Source organism: Chiloscyllium plagiosum, chromosome 10 (genome assembly GCF_004010195.1).
Source record: "Chiloscyllium plagiosum isolate BGI_BamShark_2017 chromosome 10, ASM401019v2, whole genome shotgun sequence".
NCBI classification, from domain to species: domain Eukaryota; kingdom Metazoa; phylum Chordata; class Chondrichthyes; order Orectolobiformes; family Hemiscylliidae; genus Chiloscyllium; species Chiloscyllium plagiosum.
Genome location: NC_057719.1, coordinates 14156890 through 14172650, shown reverse-complemented (window position 1 = coordinate 14172650; position 15761 = coordinate 14156890). Strand labels below are relative to the sequence as shown.

The window sequence follows — 15761 nt, the reverse complement described above, 5'->3', positions numbered from 1 at the left end:
CTCTCTGTTGCAAACCAGTTGTCAACAGAGCTAACCAGCCTCCTTAAACTCAAACCTTACAGTCACAGGGAATGATGTAGCACAGTGGTTAGCACTGCTGCTTCACAGAACAAGGGACATGGGTTCAATTCCACCCTCAGGTGATCGTGTGGAGTTTGTACATCCTCCCTGTGTATGTGTGGGTTTTCGTTTTGGGTGCTCTGGTTTCCTCCCACAGTCCAGTCCAAAGACGGGCAAGTTAGGTGAATTGGCCATGGGAAATGCAGGGTATGGAGAAAGAGTAGGAAGATGGGTCGGGGTGGGACACTCTTTGGAGGGACACTGTCGACTTGATGGGCTGAATGGCCTGCTTCCACACTGTCAGGATTCTATGAGGTGAAGTTGAGGTAGATGATCAGCTATGAACTAATTGAATAACAGAGCAAGCTGGAGACGTTTCTATGACCTACTGCTACCCATATGAATTGAAATGACTCTGTTGTGATTCTTGCATTTCAGATATTAATGAATGTGAGGATCTGAGTGATAGCATACCACTCTGCCGGAATGCAAGCTGTGAGAACACAGAAGGATCATATAAGTGCATCTGTTTACCAGGCTTTGTGCTTTCCCAGTATCCTAATGACTGTATACCAGAAATAGAAACAGAACATCAGTAAGAATACGGACATTGTCACCTGGCAAGTGATAAAGAAGCACTTGGTGATTTATTTTAAGGAAAATACATGTTTATTCTGCTTGGGATTATCAATTCGATTATATGTGAGAGTAAATGTTCAGCAACACACACAGACACCAGTCTAGTGACACTATCTATAATTTATGTCTATGACGTTGAAAGAAAGTGTTGATTAGATTTCTGATGGTTCCATTTGAAAAATATACAGAGACAGTACAAACTGCAAGTAGCAGACAGTTGGCTGAGACTATTAAGATTGTGTAAGGCTTTTATGTAACTTGAAGACATCCTGAATGGCTCTGAAATAATTGACACTAAGGTTGTGATAAATATCATTTGTTTAAGCAAAAGTTTTAAAAAAGTAAGTTATTTCTTATTAGACATTGCCATTTTAAATAAGAGAAAATAATTCGGATAGGGTCATGAGCATTGTGTTTTTTTTAAATGAAACGTTTTCTCTTTTAAAACCATAGCAGTGCACTTTGTTGCATTTTCTAGACTGAGATTTTCGAAAGAAATATAATCAGTTGTTTAGTGTTCAAAATCCCTAATAATCAGTCAGGGAAAATATATTGCAGTATAGCTGATGTGCCACTAGATGTCTCTGCACATGTAAATTACTTCAGACCATAAAAGGTAGAAGCAGAAGTAGGCCATTCAGCCCATTAAGTCTACTCTACCACGCAATGAGATTATGGCCAAGCTGATAACCCTCAACTTTACTTCCTTGCCTTTTCCCCATAACCCTTGATTCTGTCCCCACTTAAAAATCTGTCAATCTCTCAACAATCCAGTCCTGAAAGCTTTCTGTGGTAATGAATTCCATTGATTCACAACTCTCTGAAAGAAGAAATTCCTCCTCATCTCTGTCCTAAATAGATGACTCCTTATTCTGAGATTATGAATTCTGGTCCTAGACTGTCTCATTAGTATGAGATTACATTAGTGTGGAAACAGGTCCTTCGGCCCAACAAGTCCACACCGACCCGCAACCCACCCATACCCCTTACCTAACACTACGGGCAATTCAGCATGGCCAATTCACCTGGCCTGCACATCTTTGGATGATGGGAGGAAACCCCTGCAGACACGGGGAGAACGTGCAAACTCCACACAGTCAGTTGCCTGAGGCGGGAATTGAACCCGGGTCTCTGGCGCTGTGAGGCAACAGTGCTAACCACCGTGCCACCGTGCCGCCCACAATCTCTTAGCACCTGTCAAGTCCCTTAATAATCTCATTCGTTGCAATTAGGTTTCCTCTCATTCTTCTGGACTCCAATGAGAACAGGCCCACCCTATTTAAACCTCTCCTCATAAGAAAATCCCTGCATAGCTGGTATTAGCCTGATGAACCTTTGCTGGACTACCTCCAATGTCAGTATATCATTCCCTAGATAAGGGAACCAAAACTGTTCACAGTATTCTAGCTATGGTCCAAGTGGTGCTTTGTATACTTTTAGCAAGACTTCCATATCTCTCATTCCCACATTCTCCATGCCCTTTGAAATAAAGGTCAACATTCCATTTAAGCTCCCTATTACCTGCTGCACCTGGATGCTAGCTTTTTCTGAATCATTCATGAGGATCTCCAAACCTCTGTGCTGCATCCCACTGCAGTTTCTCTCCATTCAAATAATATTCAACTCTTCTATTCTTTCTGCCCAAGTGTATAACCCCAGGTTCTCCAATATTATTCCATTTTCCCAAATTTTTGCCCACTTATTTAACCTGTCTATATCCCTTTGTTGACTCTTTGTATCATCTTCAATACTTGCCCTATTCCCTATTTTTGTGTCACCTACAAACGTGGATATAGTACGTTCACTTCTGCCATCCAAGTCACTAATATGTATTGTAAATAGTTGTGACTCCAGCACTGATCCCTGCAGCAATCTACATGCTGCCAAGCTGAAAAATGCCCCTCCAATGTTAACTGTCTGTCTTTCTATTAGTTAGCCAATCCTTTACCTATGCTAATATACATTCCCCCAACCCCCTGGTCTGTTGTGTTATTAGATAGTTTTATCAATTTATTAAAATTCATTCATGGGTTGAGGGCCAGTATTTATTGTTCTTCCTAGGGAACAGTCAAGAGTCACCCATATTGCTGGGGGTCTGGAGATACATGTAATCCAGACCAGGTAAGGTTGGCAGTTTCCTTCCCTAGAAGACATTAGTGCACCAGATGGGTTTTTTCCAACAATCAGCAACAGTTTCATGGTTATCATCAGACTCTTCATTCCAGATTTTTAAAATTTAATTCAACTACCACCATCTGCTATGGCGGGATTTGTACTGTGTCCCCAGAACAACACCTGCATTTCTGGATTAACAGTCCAGCAATTAACACCACTAATTGCCTCCCCAAAAATGCACCCTGGAAATCCAATTGCATCTACTGGTTCTGCTTTATCTGCTTGCTTGTTACCTTCTCAAATTCTAGTAAATTTGTCGGGTATGATTTCCCCTTCATGGAGCCATGTTGACTGCGTGATTATATCATGGATTTCTCAATGTTCTCCTATAACATCCTTTATAATAGACTGTAGAATTTTAATCTAACTGGCCTACTGTCTCCCTCTCTTTTTTGAATACGATTTGATTTCAAAGCATTCCTCTATGGCTACAGCTATTAGTGCTGTATCAATGAGGTTCTCGAGGATTAGTACAAGTGTGCCAGTAAGGATTTATTATGACCTCCCACTGACAGTTTTCAGTTCCCTTCCATTGAAAACTGCATTCTAAAAACAATATTAACGTAAACTGACCACATTTGTATGAAATTATCTTGTTCAAATCTAACACATTTTTGTTAAATGGGTAATATCTATCCAAACAACCTACAAAGTAATTTCATGCCACCTCATTAAACACTCCAATTCTAATATTGCATAACGTAACTTCTGAGCTCATCTCTTTAAATCTGTAAGTATTTTTTATTCTTAGTTTTGCTTTTTAGATAATAAAAAATCCTGTTTTATTGTTATTATTTGTTATATGTATGTGTTCACACCTCTTTAAATGCCATAATCAAAATATTTCAATGAATTGGAATAATTTTCAGTAAAAAGTGTGATATAAGAATTATAAGGTAGTTGTAGAAATGTGCACCACCGCCCCCAAACTCCAACACCAATTATGCCTACTACTTGGAATCCTCTGGGAATTAAGGCAGTATAACTTCTTATTGGAAAGTTTGAGAGCTGGAACTTCCAATTTCACCATGTACTCTTCAATAAGTAAACCTCCAATCGGAGGGATTTAAATTTAGAAATGTTTCAATGAGAACTTTGCTGCTGTTGCTTCCTAAAACTGAAAGGTCAGGAAAGAGCAATCAAAAATAATAACACAAGATGTGCAAATGTGTGAGAGGAACTAACATCATAGCACAAGCTCCATATCTCACTGTTAACAGAAGAGCTGCCAAAATGTACTTAGTTGCTAAGCTATGACATAAAAATAGATTGCAAGCTTTGGTAATAGAATAATTATTATAATAATAGTTGAACCCTATTGTCTCTTTATCAACCCAAGTCGTTTTTGACTTTATAAAGGGAATACAAAATTAATTTCACAAGTGCAATGTCATCTATTTACAAAGTCAGAATTTCCTTGTTTGGAGATATGGTGGAGGCAGGTTCAACTGAGGCATTCAAGTGAGCCTTGGATGGTTTCTGAATAGATTAGATTAGATTACTTACAGTGTGGAGACAGGCCTTTCGGCCCAACAAGTCCACACCGACCTGGCAAAGTATAACCCACCCAGGCCCATTCTCCTACATTTACCGCTTCACCTAACACTACGGGCAATTTAGCCTGGCCAATTCACCTAACCTGCACATTTTTGGATTGTGGGAGGAAACCGGAGCACCCGGAGGAAACCCACGCAGACACGGGGAGAATGTGCAAACTCCACACAGAGTGTCGCCTGAGGCGGGAATTGAACCCGGGTCTCTGGCACTGTGAGGCAGCAGTGCTAACTGTAATAGTAATAGTGTGCGGGGATATGGAGAAAAGGCAGGAGATTGGCATCGGATAATAAATACAGGCACAATGGGCCAAAGGTCCTCCTTCTGCCCCATAATAACTCTAATTCTGGTTCATGTAAAGTTCCATTATATTTAATTCTGCAGGCAATATGTTTCATCTAACATAGGCTTGAGTTATAAACTTACAGATATGGATAAAATCTGTTCTTGTTAGCCTCATTAAAAATGTTTCTGGATTTTGTATTAGGATTGGATGACAGGCAAGGGATTTCTGGAACCTAGGAGCAGAATGAAATGGACCTCCCTGTAGCAGCTTGAAGGAATTGCTCTAATTGTGTTGTTTTGGGGCCAGCATGCATGTCAATTATTTCCTACTCAATGCAACATATAGCAAACATTCAGTTAGGTATGAAGTTGGAGAACAGTAAGCTGGATCTTGCCATTCAACAACTTGATTTCATAAAGGTCCACAGTACAGAAAAAAGGCCATTTGGCCCATTAAGTCTGTGCCAGCTCTCTGCCACCTTTCACACAGAAAACACACATTTATATGTAATTCGCATGTATTCACAGTTCACTGTACCACATTGATCCAGCCTCCCAAGGGTGTATATGTTATTCAAGCATGATGTTAATGATATTCAGATGTTCTGCATCCATGCAATGATCCTCCCCCAATGTTTTCACTGTGGTGAATGCCATGTAGACTGAAATACTGAAGGTAAAAAAAGAAATCAGTTAAGGTCTTAAATAATCATTGTGGTTGTCTTAATTCTATAACATGCTATCAGCCAAAATTTATAGATTAGCATGGAATTTTAACAAATTGTTGAAACAAATTGGCTTACAAAGGCTACCTTAAACTAAATCCACTATCTAAATATCAGAAGAATAAAGGTGCATTTATTCAAACTGTAACCTTCTAAAGTTTTTAATCCTGGAAATGTATCTGAAATTATAGCATTCTAATTAAAAATCCTTCAATGGCCTCAAGTAATACTCTTTTTTTCCCTATTTATGTGATAAGGTGGCAGATATATGATGCAGTATTGATTGCTGTTAGTATTGTCCTCAGCTAATTGGATTTCTTGTCCCTTAGTAGCTTGAGTTATGTTAACGTTCTATGCACTAAATTTGCAATTGTTGATAAAGAACAAATTTAAAACAAAACTTTGAATTATCATTACACCATGTAGCCAGAGGAAGATTCTAACTAGAGCTAAGCTGCTCAGAAGTTGATTGAATTGTAACTTTCACAATATCTATTCATTGCTTTAGGAAAGCCAATGGAAAATTTCATGTAACAAGAAGGGAGTAATTCAAATTCACCTTAACACAAGATGTAAATTATTTTGAGTAGTTCAGAATTGGATTTTAATACAGAACCATTACCTGGCAGTTTTCTTTTACAAAGCTGCTGTTAACATATAAACGTGCTTCAATTGTATTATTAATTTACTTTGGAAATTTACCTCAATTGCCTTGAACATGAATAATATGATCTTTCTTTACCTCACAAAGTTTCTCCCTTATGTTCTCTGTTGAAGCTGTTGATTCTATCCATGTAGTTGATTCAAGTACATGCATGGATGAGGTATTCATCCTACATATTTAAACCCCTGGATTTGGTTAAATTACTGTTCAATCACAGTCCAGTCTTGTTTGTAGCATCAACTAATTAACTGTGCTGATTGGCGATTGGAAATACAGGTCACTTTATTCCCCTAAGCGCAGAGAAGCTGATGCCAATCATGTAACTCAGCTATGGAAATATAATCAAATCTAGAACAAACATGGTTCAGCAAACTCACTGAAGACTCTTGTTGATTCACCGGTGGGACCAAATAATTTTTAAAGTTACAGCATGATTTTCTATGTGATTGCAATAAAATATAAATTAAGAAGCATATTGATTTTTATGAATACAGACCCATATGACTAATGAGCTGTTCAAATAGGCTGCAGCTTGTATATTAATTCATATTTAAATTTAAAAGTCTCGCACATCATAGGAATGTGTCGTAAATTCTCTCTCAAGTCTAATCAGTGCTAAACAAGGGGCAGGTAAATTATTGAAAATCTCAAGTGAACAAAACATTTTTTTTCTTTTGTCTGTGTATTTCGTTTTTTTTTAATTAATAATAAGCTCTGGTATGTCTTGTAAATCGTACTTGCTTCTAAAACATCTGTAAAGCTACACCTGATTCCTGTACATGTTTTGTGGATACAAGTACCATTCTCAAAAACGTAGAGCATATGTTTTGTACAGATTTATATACAAAATACAATGTATTTAATGTTTTAGGTAAGAGAAATGTTAGATATTTAGTAATAACATTGTAATTGTTTTCCGTTCAGATTTTATTCTTTTTACAAGTGATCTGGCTATAAATTCTAGTATCTCGTGCTGAAAATTCAAAGTAAGTGCCTTAACCATATTTCATTTTGCTTTAGTTTCCTGTTGCAAAACGTAACTTTTTCTACACTGTATCATATAAAGTGCAAATTCTCTGCCCTGTGGAGCAGTTTTGGTTACTTGTTATAGATCAACCAATAACATCTATTTCTCATTGTCAACACGGGATGCAACTGAAGTGATAATTTTCAAAGCCTACACTGCTTCAAACTAAAATTGAGAAGATACTGAGAAATGTGTATCTGAATTCTTCTCCTGTTTCTTGGTGGAGAAAGGAAATAGTTGCTTAATGGTACATAACTTGATTACTACTGAAAAAAGGTCTACTGTTATTGACATTCATCTTGATTCTCCAACATCAGCACACCCTTTGGTATAAGACCTTAAGAAAGAGGAACAGGAATAGGCTATTTGGCCCCTCGGGCCTGCTCCCTCATTCAATAGGATCATGGTTAGAACATAGAACATAGAACAGTACAGCACAGAACAGTCCCTTCAGCCCACAATGTTGTGCCGACCATTGATCCTCATGTATGCACCCTCAAATTTCTGTAATCATATGCATGTTCAGCAGTCTCTTAAATGTCCCCAATGACCTTGCTTCCACAACTGCTGCTGGCAACGCATTCCATGCTCTCTCAACTCTGTGTAAAGAACCCGCCTCTGACATCCCCTCTATACTTTCCTCCAAACAGCTTAAAACTATGATCCCTCCTGTTAGCCATTTCTGCCCTGAGAAATAGAGTCGATAGCCAGAGACTATCTATGCCTCTCATTATCTTGTATACCTCAATTAGGTCCCCTCTCCTCCTCCTTTTCTCCAATGCAAAAGGTCCGAGCTCAGTCAACCTCTCTTCATAAGATAAGCCCTCCAGTCCAGGCAGCATCCTGGTAAACCTCCTCTGAACCCTCTCCAAAGCATCCACATCTTTCTTATAATAGGGCAACCAGAACTGGACGCAGTATTCCAAGTGCGGTCTAACCAAAGCTTTATAGAGCTGCAACAAGATCTCATGACTCTTAAACTCAATCCCCCTGTTAATGAAAGCCAAAACACCATATGCTTTCTTAACAACCCTGTCTACTTGGGTGGCCATTTTAAGGGATCTATGTACCTGCACCCCAAGATCCCTCTGTTCATCTACACTTCCAAGAATCCTATCCTTAATCCTGTACTCAGCTTTCAAATTCGACCTTCCAAAATGCATCACCTCACATTTATCCAGGTTGAACTCCATCTGCCAACTCTCAGCCCATCTCTGCATCCTGTCAATGTCCCGCTGCAGCCTACAACAGCCAACCTTTGTATCGTCTGCAAACTTGCTGGCCCATCCTTCAATCCCCTCATCCAAGTCATTAATAAAAATTACAAACAGTAGAAGCCCAAGGACAGAGCCCTGTGGAACACCACTCGCCACTGACTTCCAGGCAGAATATTTTCCTTCTACTACCACTCGCTGTCTTCTGTTGGCCAGCCAATTCTGTATCCAGACAGCTGAGATCCCCTGTATCCCATTCCACCTGACCTTCTGAATGAGCCTACCATGGGGAACCTTATCAAATGCCTTGCTGAAGTCCATATACACCACATCCACAGCTCGACCCTCATCAACGTTTCTAGTCACATCCTCAAAGAACTCGATAAGGTTTGTGAGGCATGACCTGCCCCTCACAAAGCCGTGTTGACTGCATTTAATCAAGCCATGCTCTTCCAGATGGTCATAAATCCTATGCCTCAAAATCCTTTCTCTAACCTTGCAGACGACAGACGTGAGACTTACTGGTCTGTAATTGCCAGGGATTTCCCTATTTCCTTTCTTGAAGAGAGGAATTACATTTGCCATTCCTGGTTGATTTGACATTCCTGACTCCGAATTTCCTGCCCCTTCCCTGTAACTCTTGGTTCCTCAACTGATCAAGAATTTGTCTCAGCCTCAAATATACACAAGGACCTCTACCTCCAGAGCACAAGTTATATCATCTTTCCTGATGTATGCAAAGGAAAAATCTTTCGCAGCATGTTACCTTTTTCAGAAAGAAGAAAAATTACTCCTTAATTATCCACACAGTTGAAACCTCATATAATGACTTGCATGAGAATCTTAATTGTTCCTTAGTATATTCATTGTTAGGAACTGCATCTTGTTGCAATTGGTTATTCCATTTTATTCACAAAACTACAATATTTAGACATTGTTTTTACATTACCACTATGCATAATTCTACAGGTATATTAAATGGATCTTTAAACTATTTACATCACATTGCCTAATAATCAGATTTGCACAGAGATTTGACTTTATTGGTCCTTTGCGCAAACAGACACCAAGTGCAAAACAAAAGCTTACTCCTTTTTGAGCAGGGAATCATCTACTTTAATCATTCCTTCTCATTCAGCATCTTTGCCATCTGTCTGATAACTTGGGAACTGGTATTGGTTGATATATGATTTTTATTTATCAGTTGTCATGCAACCTACAAATGCTGAACATTTTCAAGTCTGCATTATTTGCAAAATAAAAAGCAGCTGCTAAAAAACACTGGCTGTTTCCCCAGGAGTATTCCAGCCACAGTGAAATACTGCTCCCACACATTCTCCATGTCTGGGATCTTGACACAAAGGTGTTCAAGCAAACTTTTACACAATTTGCATTGTGTAAAAGTTATTTTAACCTGATAAAAGTAGTTTTAATCTGATTTCTGTACCGATATGCAAGACTCTTTTTTAAAAAAAAATTGATTAATGAGGCAAATCAAGTATAGGTTAGCAAATTAAAGAAAATACCAGAGGTGGAGTGGGGATCAGTGTTTCCTGGGGAAAATACTGGATATCCACTGGAGTTTCCAATGTTATGCTTGCTCAGTTGATAATGGACACATTTCTTGCAGCTCAGTGCATCTGCAGTACCAGATTTTCCCATAAGATGGCATATTGTTTCCTTGAAAAAATCGTCACTTCCTGGCATTAGCTGGGTCCTGATTGAACCTGTTATGTCTGTCTTCTTGTTACAATTATTATATCAATTACTCCATTGGCTAGTCACTTGATGTGGTTTTGACATTGCCTATAGACACTGTCTCTGGTCAAAGATGGGGCTGTTGGCAAGAAAGTCTACCACTCCAACACTCACAAATTTGTCACTTTCAACCTTGGCAATAAAACTGGCTGTAACTCCACAGTATTCAGACTTTCTTTTTCATGTTTGTTATTCTTATGTTTGTTTTGCAGTTTATAATGTGGCAATTTATGGCTTTCACATACTCAGTTGAGAAACAGTTCATTTTATTTCCCCTCAGCATGGAAGTTCTTGGCTCAAAAGTCCACGGCCAACCCTGGGAACTCTAACCTAGCTCAGGAGCTCATTGTGGCCTTTTCTTATGTATGTCCTTTGCTCATCTTAAAGCAACAGCGTTCACACGTAGTTTTATTTCATCCTGAGGCTAGAAATGTCAAATTGGGAATTACCTGCCAACATATTGCTGGAGTAGGCATATACTGAGAGACAAAAAAAATGCAGATGCTGGAATCCAAAGTAGACAGGCAGGAGGCTGGAAGAGCACAGCCAGCCAGGCAGCATCAGGAGAAGTCAACGTTTTGGGTGTTGACTTCTCCACTTCCTGAAGAAGAGTTACACCCAAAACGTTGACTTCTCTACCTCCTGATGCTGCCTGGCTTGCTGTGTTCTTCCAGCCTCCTGCCCGTCTACTTTGGATTCCAGCATCTGCAGTTTTTTTTTGTCTTTAAATATATTACTGGAGTCCATGTCTGGGATGCAGTTTGGATCCCGAAGATCAGTGCCAGGATTATTATTGTCCTTACCCTGTAATTTAAAAAAAAAGGAGGCAAATTCCAAAAGGTGACCAATCAGGAGGAACTCCAAGCAATTTTCTAGAACAAAGCCCTTCACATTGTGGTTCAAGGACTGCCCACGTTGCGATATGTGTTGGCATCGCTGCTGACTGGAGTATAGCAGCAACTAAAAAAAATTCAAGTTTTATAGATGACTGGTGAATGTGGAGCTTTCCTTGAAGCCCTTGGAGGACAAATATGAAAACAATCACATCATGCACGAAGTCTAGTTTCAACAAAAAGGTCTCAGTGCTAACTATCTAGGCAAGCAAATCCAGCCGAGAAGAGAACATAAAATCATAAGACATAGTAGCAGGCCATTCAGCCCATCCCACCATTCCATGGGATCATGGCTGGCCTGATAATCCTCAACTTTCCAGTTTACTTACTCCAAGAAGAAGGCCTGACTGCTCATTGACTCCCTTACATTACAGTGTGGAGGCAGGCCATTCGGCCCATTGCAGCCCTCTGAAGAGCATTCCACTCAGATCCATCCTCCTACCCCCTTCTATTTCTGACCCTATAGCCCTGCATTCCCCATGGCTAACTCACTTAGCCTGCACATCCTGGATGCTACATACAATTTAGCCTGGACAATCCACCTAACCTGCACATCTTTGTAGTGTGGGAGGAAACCGGAGCACCCGCAGGAAATCCACACAGACACAGGGAGAATGTAAACTCCACATTCACCTGAGGCTGGAATCGAACCTGGGTCTCTGGTGCTGCCTAGTGGCAGTGCTGTCCACTGCGCCACCCCATAACTGTTTCAGCTGCTGTTGAGAAACACATAATAGTTTTCATTTACTCATGGGATGAGGGTATGACTGGCTAGGCCAGCATTTATTGCCCATCCCTAATTGCCCAGAGGGTAGTTAAGAGTCTACCACATTCTAACTGTCAGTTCTCTATGACAATTCTACAATTTGTCACAATTAGTTTTCATTTATATATCTTTTATATGTACAATAGAACCCTCATTTCCGCGGATTTGGTTTCTGTGGCTTCAGTTATCCATGGTTTACCGCAGCCTGAAAATATTACATGGAACATAACAGAAACAATTCCAGGGGGCTGCCAGGGAGGCAGGTTTCCCATATAAATGATAAGGTTCGCTACTATGCGTGGTTTCGGGCATGCACGGTAGGTCTTGGAACATATCAAACGCAGATATGAAGGGGGGACACCTGCACTCAATTCATGTTTTCCATTTGTTATGGTGGATCTTTAATGTATCAGGTCATGAGATAGTGGATGGGAGTCTGCCTGAAAGGTGCATAGACTACTGAGCCTGACCCTCACCTGTGAAAGGTATTTCATAATGTGTGGAGAAATAATTGTTCTAATTGGTCCCCAGGTGAGGTTCCCCAACCTTTTGCAACTCTAGTTAGGTTGGAAACATTGAAAATAGGAGTGGGATAGGCCATTCAGCCCTTCGAGCCTGCTTCGCGAAGGTACTGTTCCGATATGTGGAGGGAAGCGTTGACTTTCCTTCTGGTAACCAACCCTTCACATTGTGGCTTGTGACTTGGTTAATTTTTAAAAATGGACTCCTTCCCTGTGGACACCAATTCCCAGACCAAATATTTTAAAAGGAGCCAATTTAAGCATGATTTTCCAGAGTATAAAGTGAGTTTATTAGGCAAAAGTAGATAATACATCATGATGCACATACATATGTGCAGATTGGAAATGAAAGGTCAGTCCAACAAAAGACTTGAATCAGTCTTTGTCAAAGATTGTCAACTAATGTAACCGTTAAGGTGGAGGATTCCAGCAGCTCAAATTTTCACAGTCATAGAATCCCTACAGTGCAGAAGCAGGCCATTCAGCCCATCAGGTCCATACCACTCTCTGAAGAGCACCTGCCCCCAATCCTGTATCCCTGCATTTCCCATGGCTAACCCTAGCCTGCACATCTCTGATCACTATGGGCAATTGAGCATGGCCAGTCCACCTAACCTTTAGACTGTGGGAGGAGATCCATGCAGACACAGGAAGAACGTACTAACTCCACACAGGCGGTCACCTGGATGTGGGATCGAACCCACATCCCTGACACTGTGAGGTAGCAGTACTAACTGCTAAGCCACTGGGCCACCAGTCGTGTGGAATGTTTGGAGATTTTTGTTTCTGCTGTTGGCTGAAATTGTTCTGTCCAATTTTCTTCAATAACAGCTTGTTTTCAACATGTCGAGAGAGATCGAAATACTTTGGGCTGAAACTTCCATTATTTTAGGGAAGTCAATTTCAGGGAAGTTCGGGGATAATTTCTCTCGAAGGACCGCAATGACATTTCTGATGTCATCTTCCGTGGCTTATCACTGTAATGGAGTGCGGTTGGGGAGAGGGGGAGGACAGTGTCTTGTGACAGTGTGCCTATTTAAGTAGGGACTGAAGTGGGGAAATAAAGGGGATTGAGAATTAAATAAGTGGAATTGAATGGGAATGTAGAAAGCCTCAAAGCTGATGAGGTTGACAGGGACAGTGTCACAAAACAGGTACCTGAAGGATTAGTGGGTACTTTGACCTTGAGGTAGAGACGAGACCTCACTGGAAGGAGCAAGACCTGGATAATATACCATTCACCATCAAATCCCAACTGGGCGATTACGATGGAAAATGGCTGCCATTACACAGTGGAACAAGAAAGTTTGTTTAGTCTGCAAGGTGAGGTGGACTTGTGGGTTGATGTATACGTAAGTATATTAATGAGGCATTTGTAGATTCCATAATACTACATACCTCATTAAATTATTCCACATGTGCAGCACATGCATTGACCAACAATACACATCCCAAATCCTGGCCAAAAAGCACTTGTGACCATATCATTGATCATGACAAATAAACTCTAATCATCCTACACCTACATGCACACGACATGGGTGCTGGGGAGAAATAAGCTCTATTGCTGTTTGGCAGTAGTGTGGGGAACTAATTTTTTAAATATACACCGTACAACCTCGATTATCCAAACGACACAGGCGGGGAGTATTTTGTTTGGATAACTGATTGTTCAGATAAAGGATAACATGTTTACAGGACCTTGAGATCTTGTTTGGATTATCCAAAATTTGGATAATAGATATTCGGATAACCGAGGTTGTTCTATGCATAAGCAGGGGACGAGGATTGAAAGAGAAAAGAAACACCCTGATGATCTCTGTGAAGCAAAGGTTATTGGAAGTGTCACCAGAGTTCACCAATTCTCAAACATTGCCAAGGTCTAACAGTTGCACCAGGGTACAGAGTTGCCCAGTGAACTGTTAGGATGTGAGAATGTTGGCCGCTCTCCACATTGTTGCATTTTGTAGGAGAGTTGGTGGGCAGTCTGACAATCCTCAACCCACACATATCAAAGATCGTACCAATGTAGGTTATGCAACATATGACTGCTCCATCTCCTTGATAAGGTTAAAAATCACACAACACCAGGTTATAATTATATTCCCCACAGTGTGAAAACAGGCCCTTCGGCCCAACAGGTCCACACCGACCGTCCGAAGAGCAACCCACCCAGACCCATTCTCCTACATTTACCCCTGACTAACACACTTAACAGTACGGGCAACGTAGCATGGCAAATTCACCTAACCCACACATCTTTGGACTGTGGGAGGAAACTGGAGCACCCGGAGGAAACCCACGCAGACACGGGGAGAATGTGCAAACTCCATACAGACAGTTACCCGAGGTGGGAATTGAACCCGGGTCCCTGGCGCTGTGAGGCACCAGTGCTAACCACTGAGCCACCGTGCCGTCCCAAGCAGGTTTATTTGGAAGAATTCACTTTCGGAGCACTGCTTCTTACAGCTCCCTGATGAAGGAGCAGCGTTTCAAAAGCTTGTACTTCCAAATAAACCTGTTGGACTATAACTTGGTGTTGTGTGATTTTTAACTGCGTTCACCCCAGTCCAACACCGGCATCTCAACATCATGGATCCTTGATGAGGTCAGTGCTGCAGCCCTGACAGTGGGATTTTCCAATATTGTTGGTTTCCCCCAGGTGCAGGCTACTCTAGACTGGGGGAGGCAAAGGCTTCATGGCATTATTGCTGGACTGTCAATCCAGAGACTCAGGTAATATTCGGGGGACCTAGGTTCAAATCCCACCACAGCAGATGGTGGAACTTGAATTCAATAGAAGTCTGTAATTAAGAGTACTAATGACCATGAATCCATTGCCAATTGTCTGGAAAAGTCGAGAGTGTAGTGTGGCCCTCCCTTCCTGATGAAGGCCTTTTGCCCAAAACATCACTTCTCCTGCTTTTCCGATGCTGCCTGACCTGCTGTGCTTTTCCAGCACCACACTCTTGACTCTGACATCCAGCATCCACAGTCCTCATTTTCTCCTCATTGTCCAGAAAAACACATTTGGTTCACTAATGTCCTTTAGGGAAGGAAGCAGCCATCCTGACCTGGTCTGGACTAAATGTGACTCCAGACCCACAGCAATGTGGTTGACTTCAAACTGCCCTCTGGGCAACAAACTTTGGTCTAGCCAGTGATACCCTCATCCCGCAAAAGAATTTTGAAACATTGTGTTGACAGTGTCATATTACGCTGCGGCTGAATTTATTAACAGAAAAAGGTTTTCAAATGTTCCATCTCCAAGTCATCCAGAATCATTGCTACCACATCTTAGATGTCTACTCTAGGTATTCTGGAAGATACCATGATCCATATATTCTTGATAACTCTCAGGTTCCTGCCTCGTTCAAAAGGCTAAATGCCCAAACACGATGTCTCCTGGGACTACTCTCTCTAACCATCCTGATCATTTCTTTACAGAGCACCCTGGACTGAGTCTGAGTGTAGATCTAA

The 15761-nt window shown here is 40.9% G+C and overlaps 1 protein-coding gene across 1 annotated transcript in view; it reads left to right on the top strand.

Moving 5' to 3' along the window:
- Nucleotides 1-7547, top strand: part of LOC122553394 (latent-transforming growth factor beta-binding protein 2-like) — a 366328-nt gene extending 358781 nt beyond the window's left edge. Inside the window, exons 34-35 of the mRNA XM_043697103.1 lie at nucleotides 499-702; nucleotides 4916-7547. Of these exons, the coding sequence (XP_043553038.1) occupies nucleotides 499-659 (161 nt within the window). The 3' untranslated portion in view covers nucleotides 660-702; nucleotides 4916-7547. The remainder of the gene's footprint in view (nucleotides 1-498; nucleotides 703-4915) is intronic.
- Nucleotides 7548-15761: the final 8214 nt, after the last annotated feature.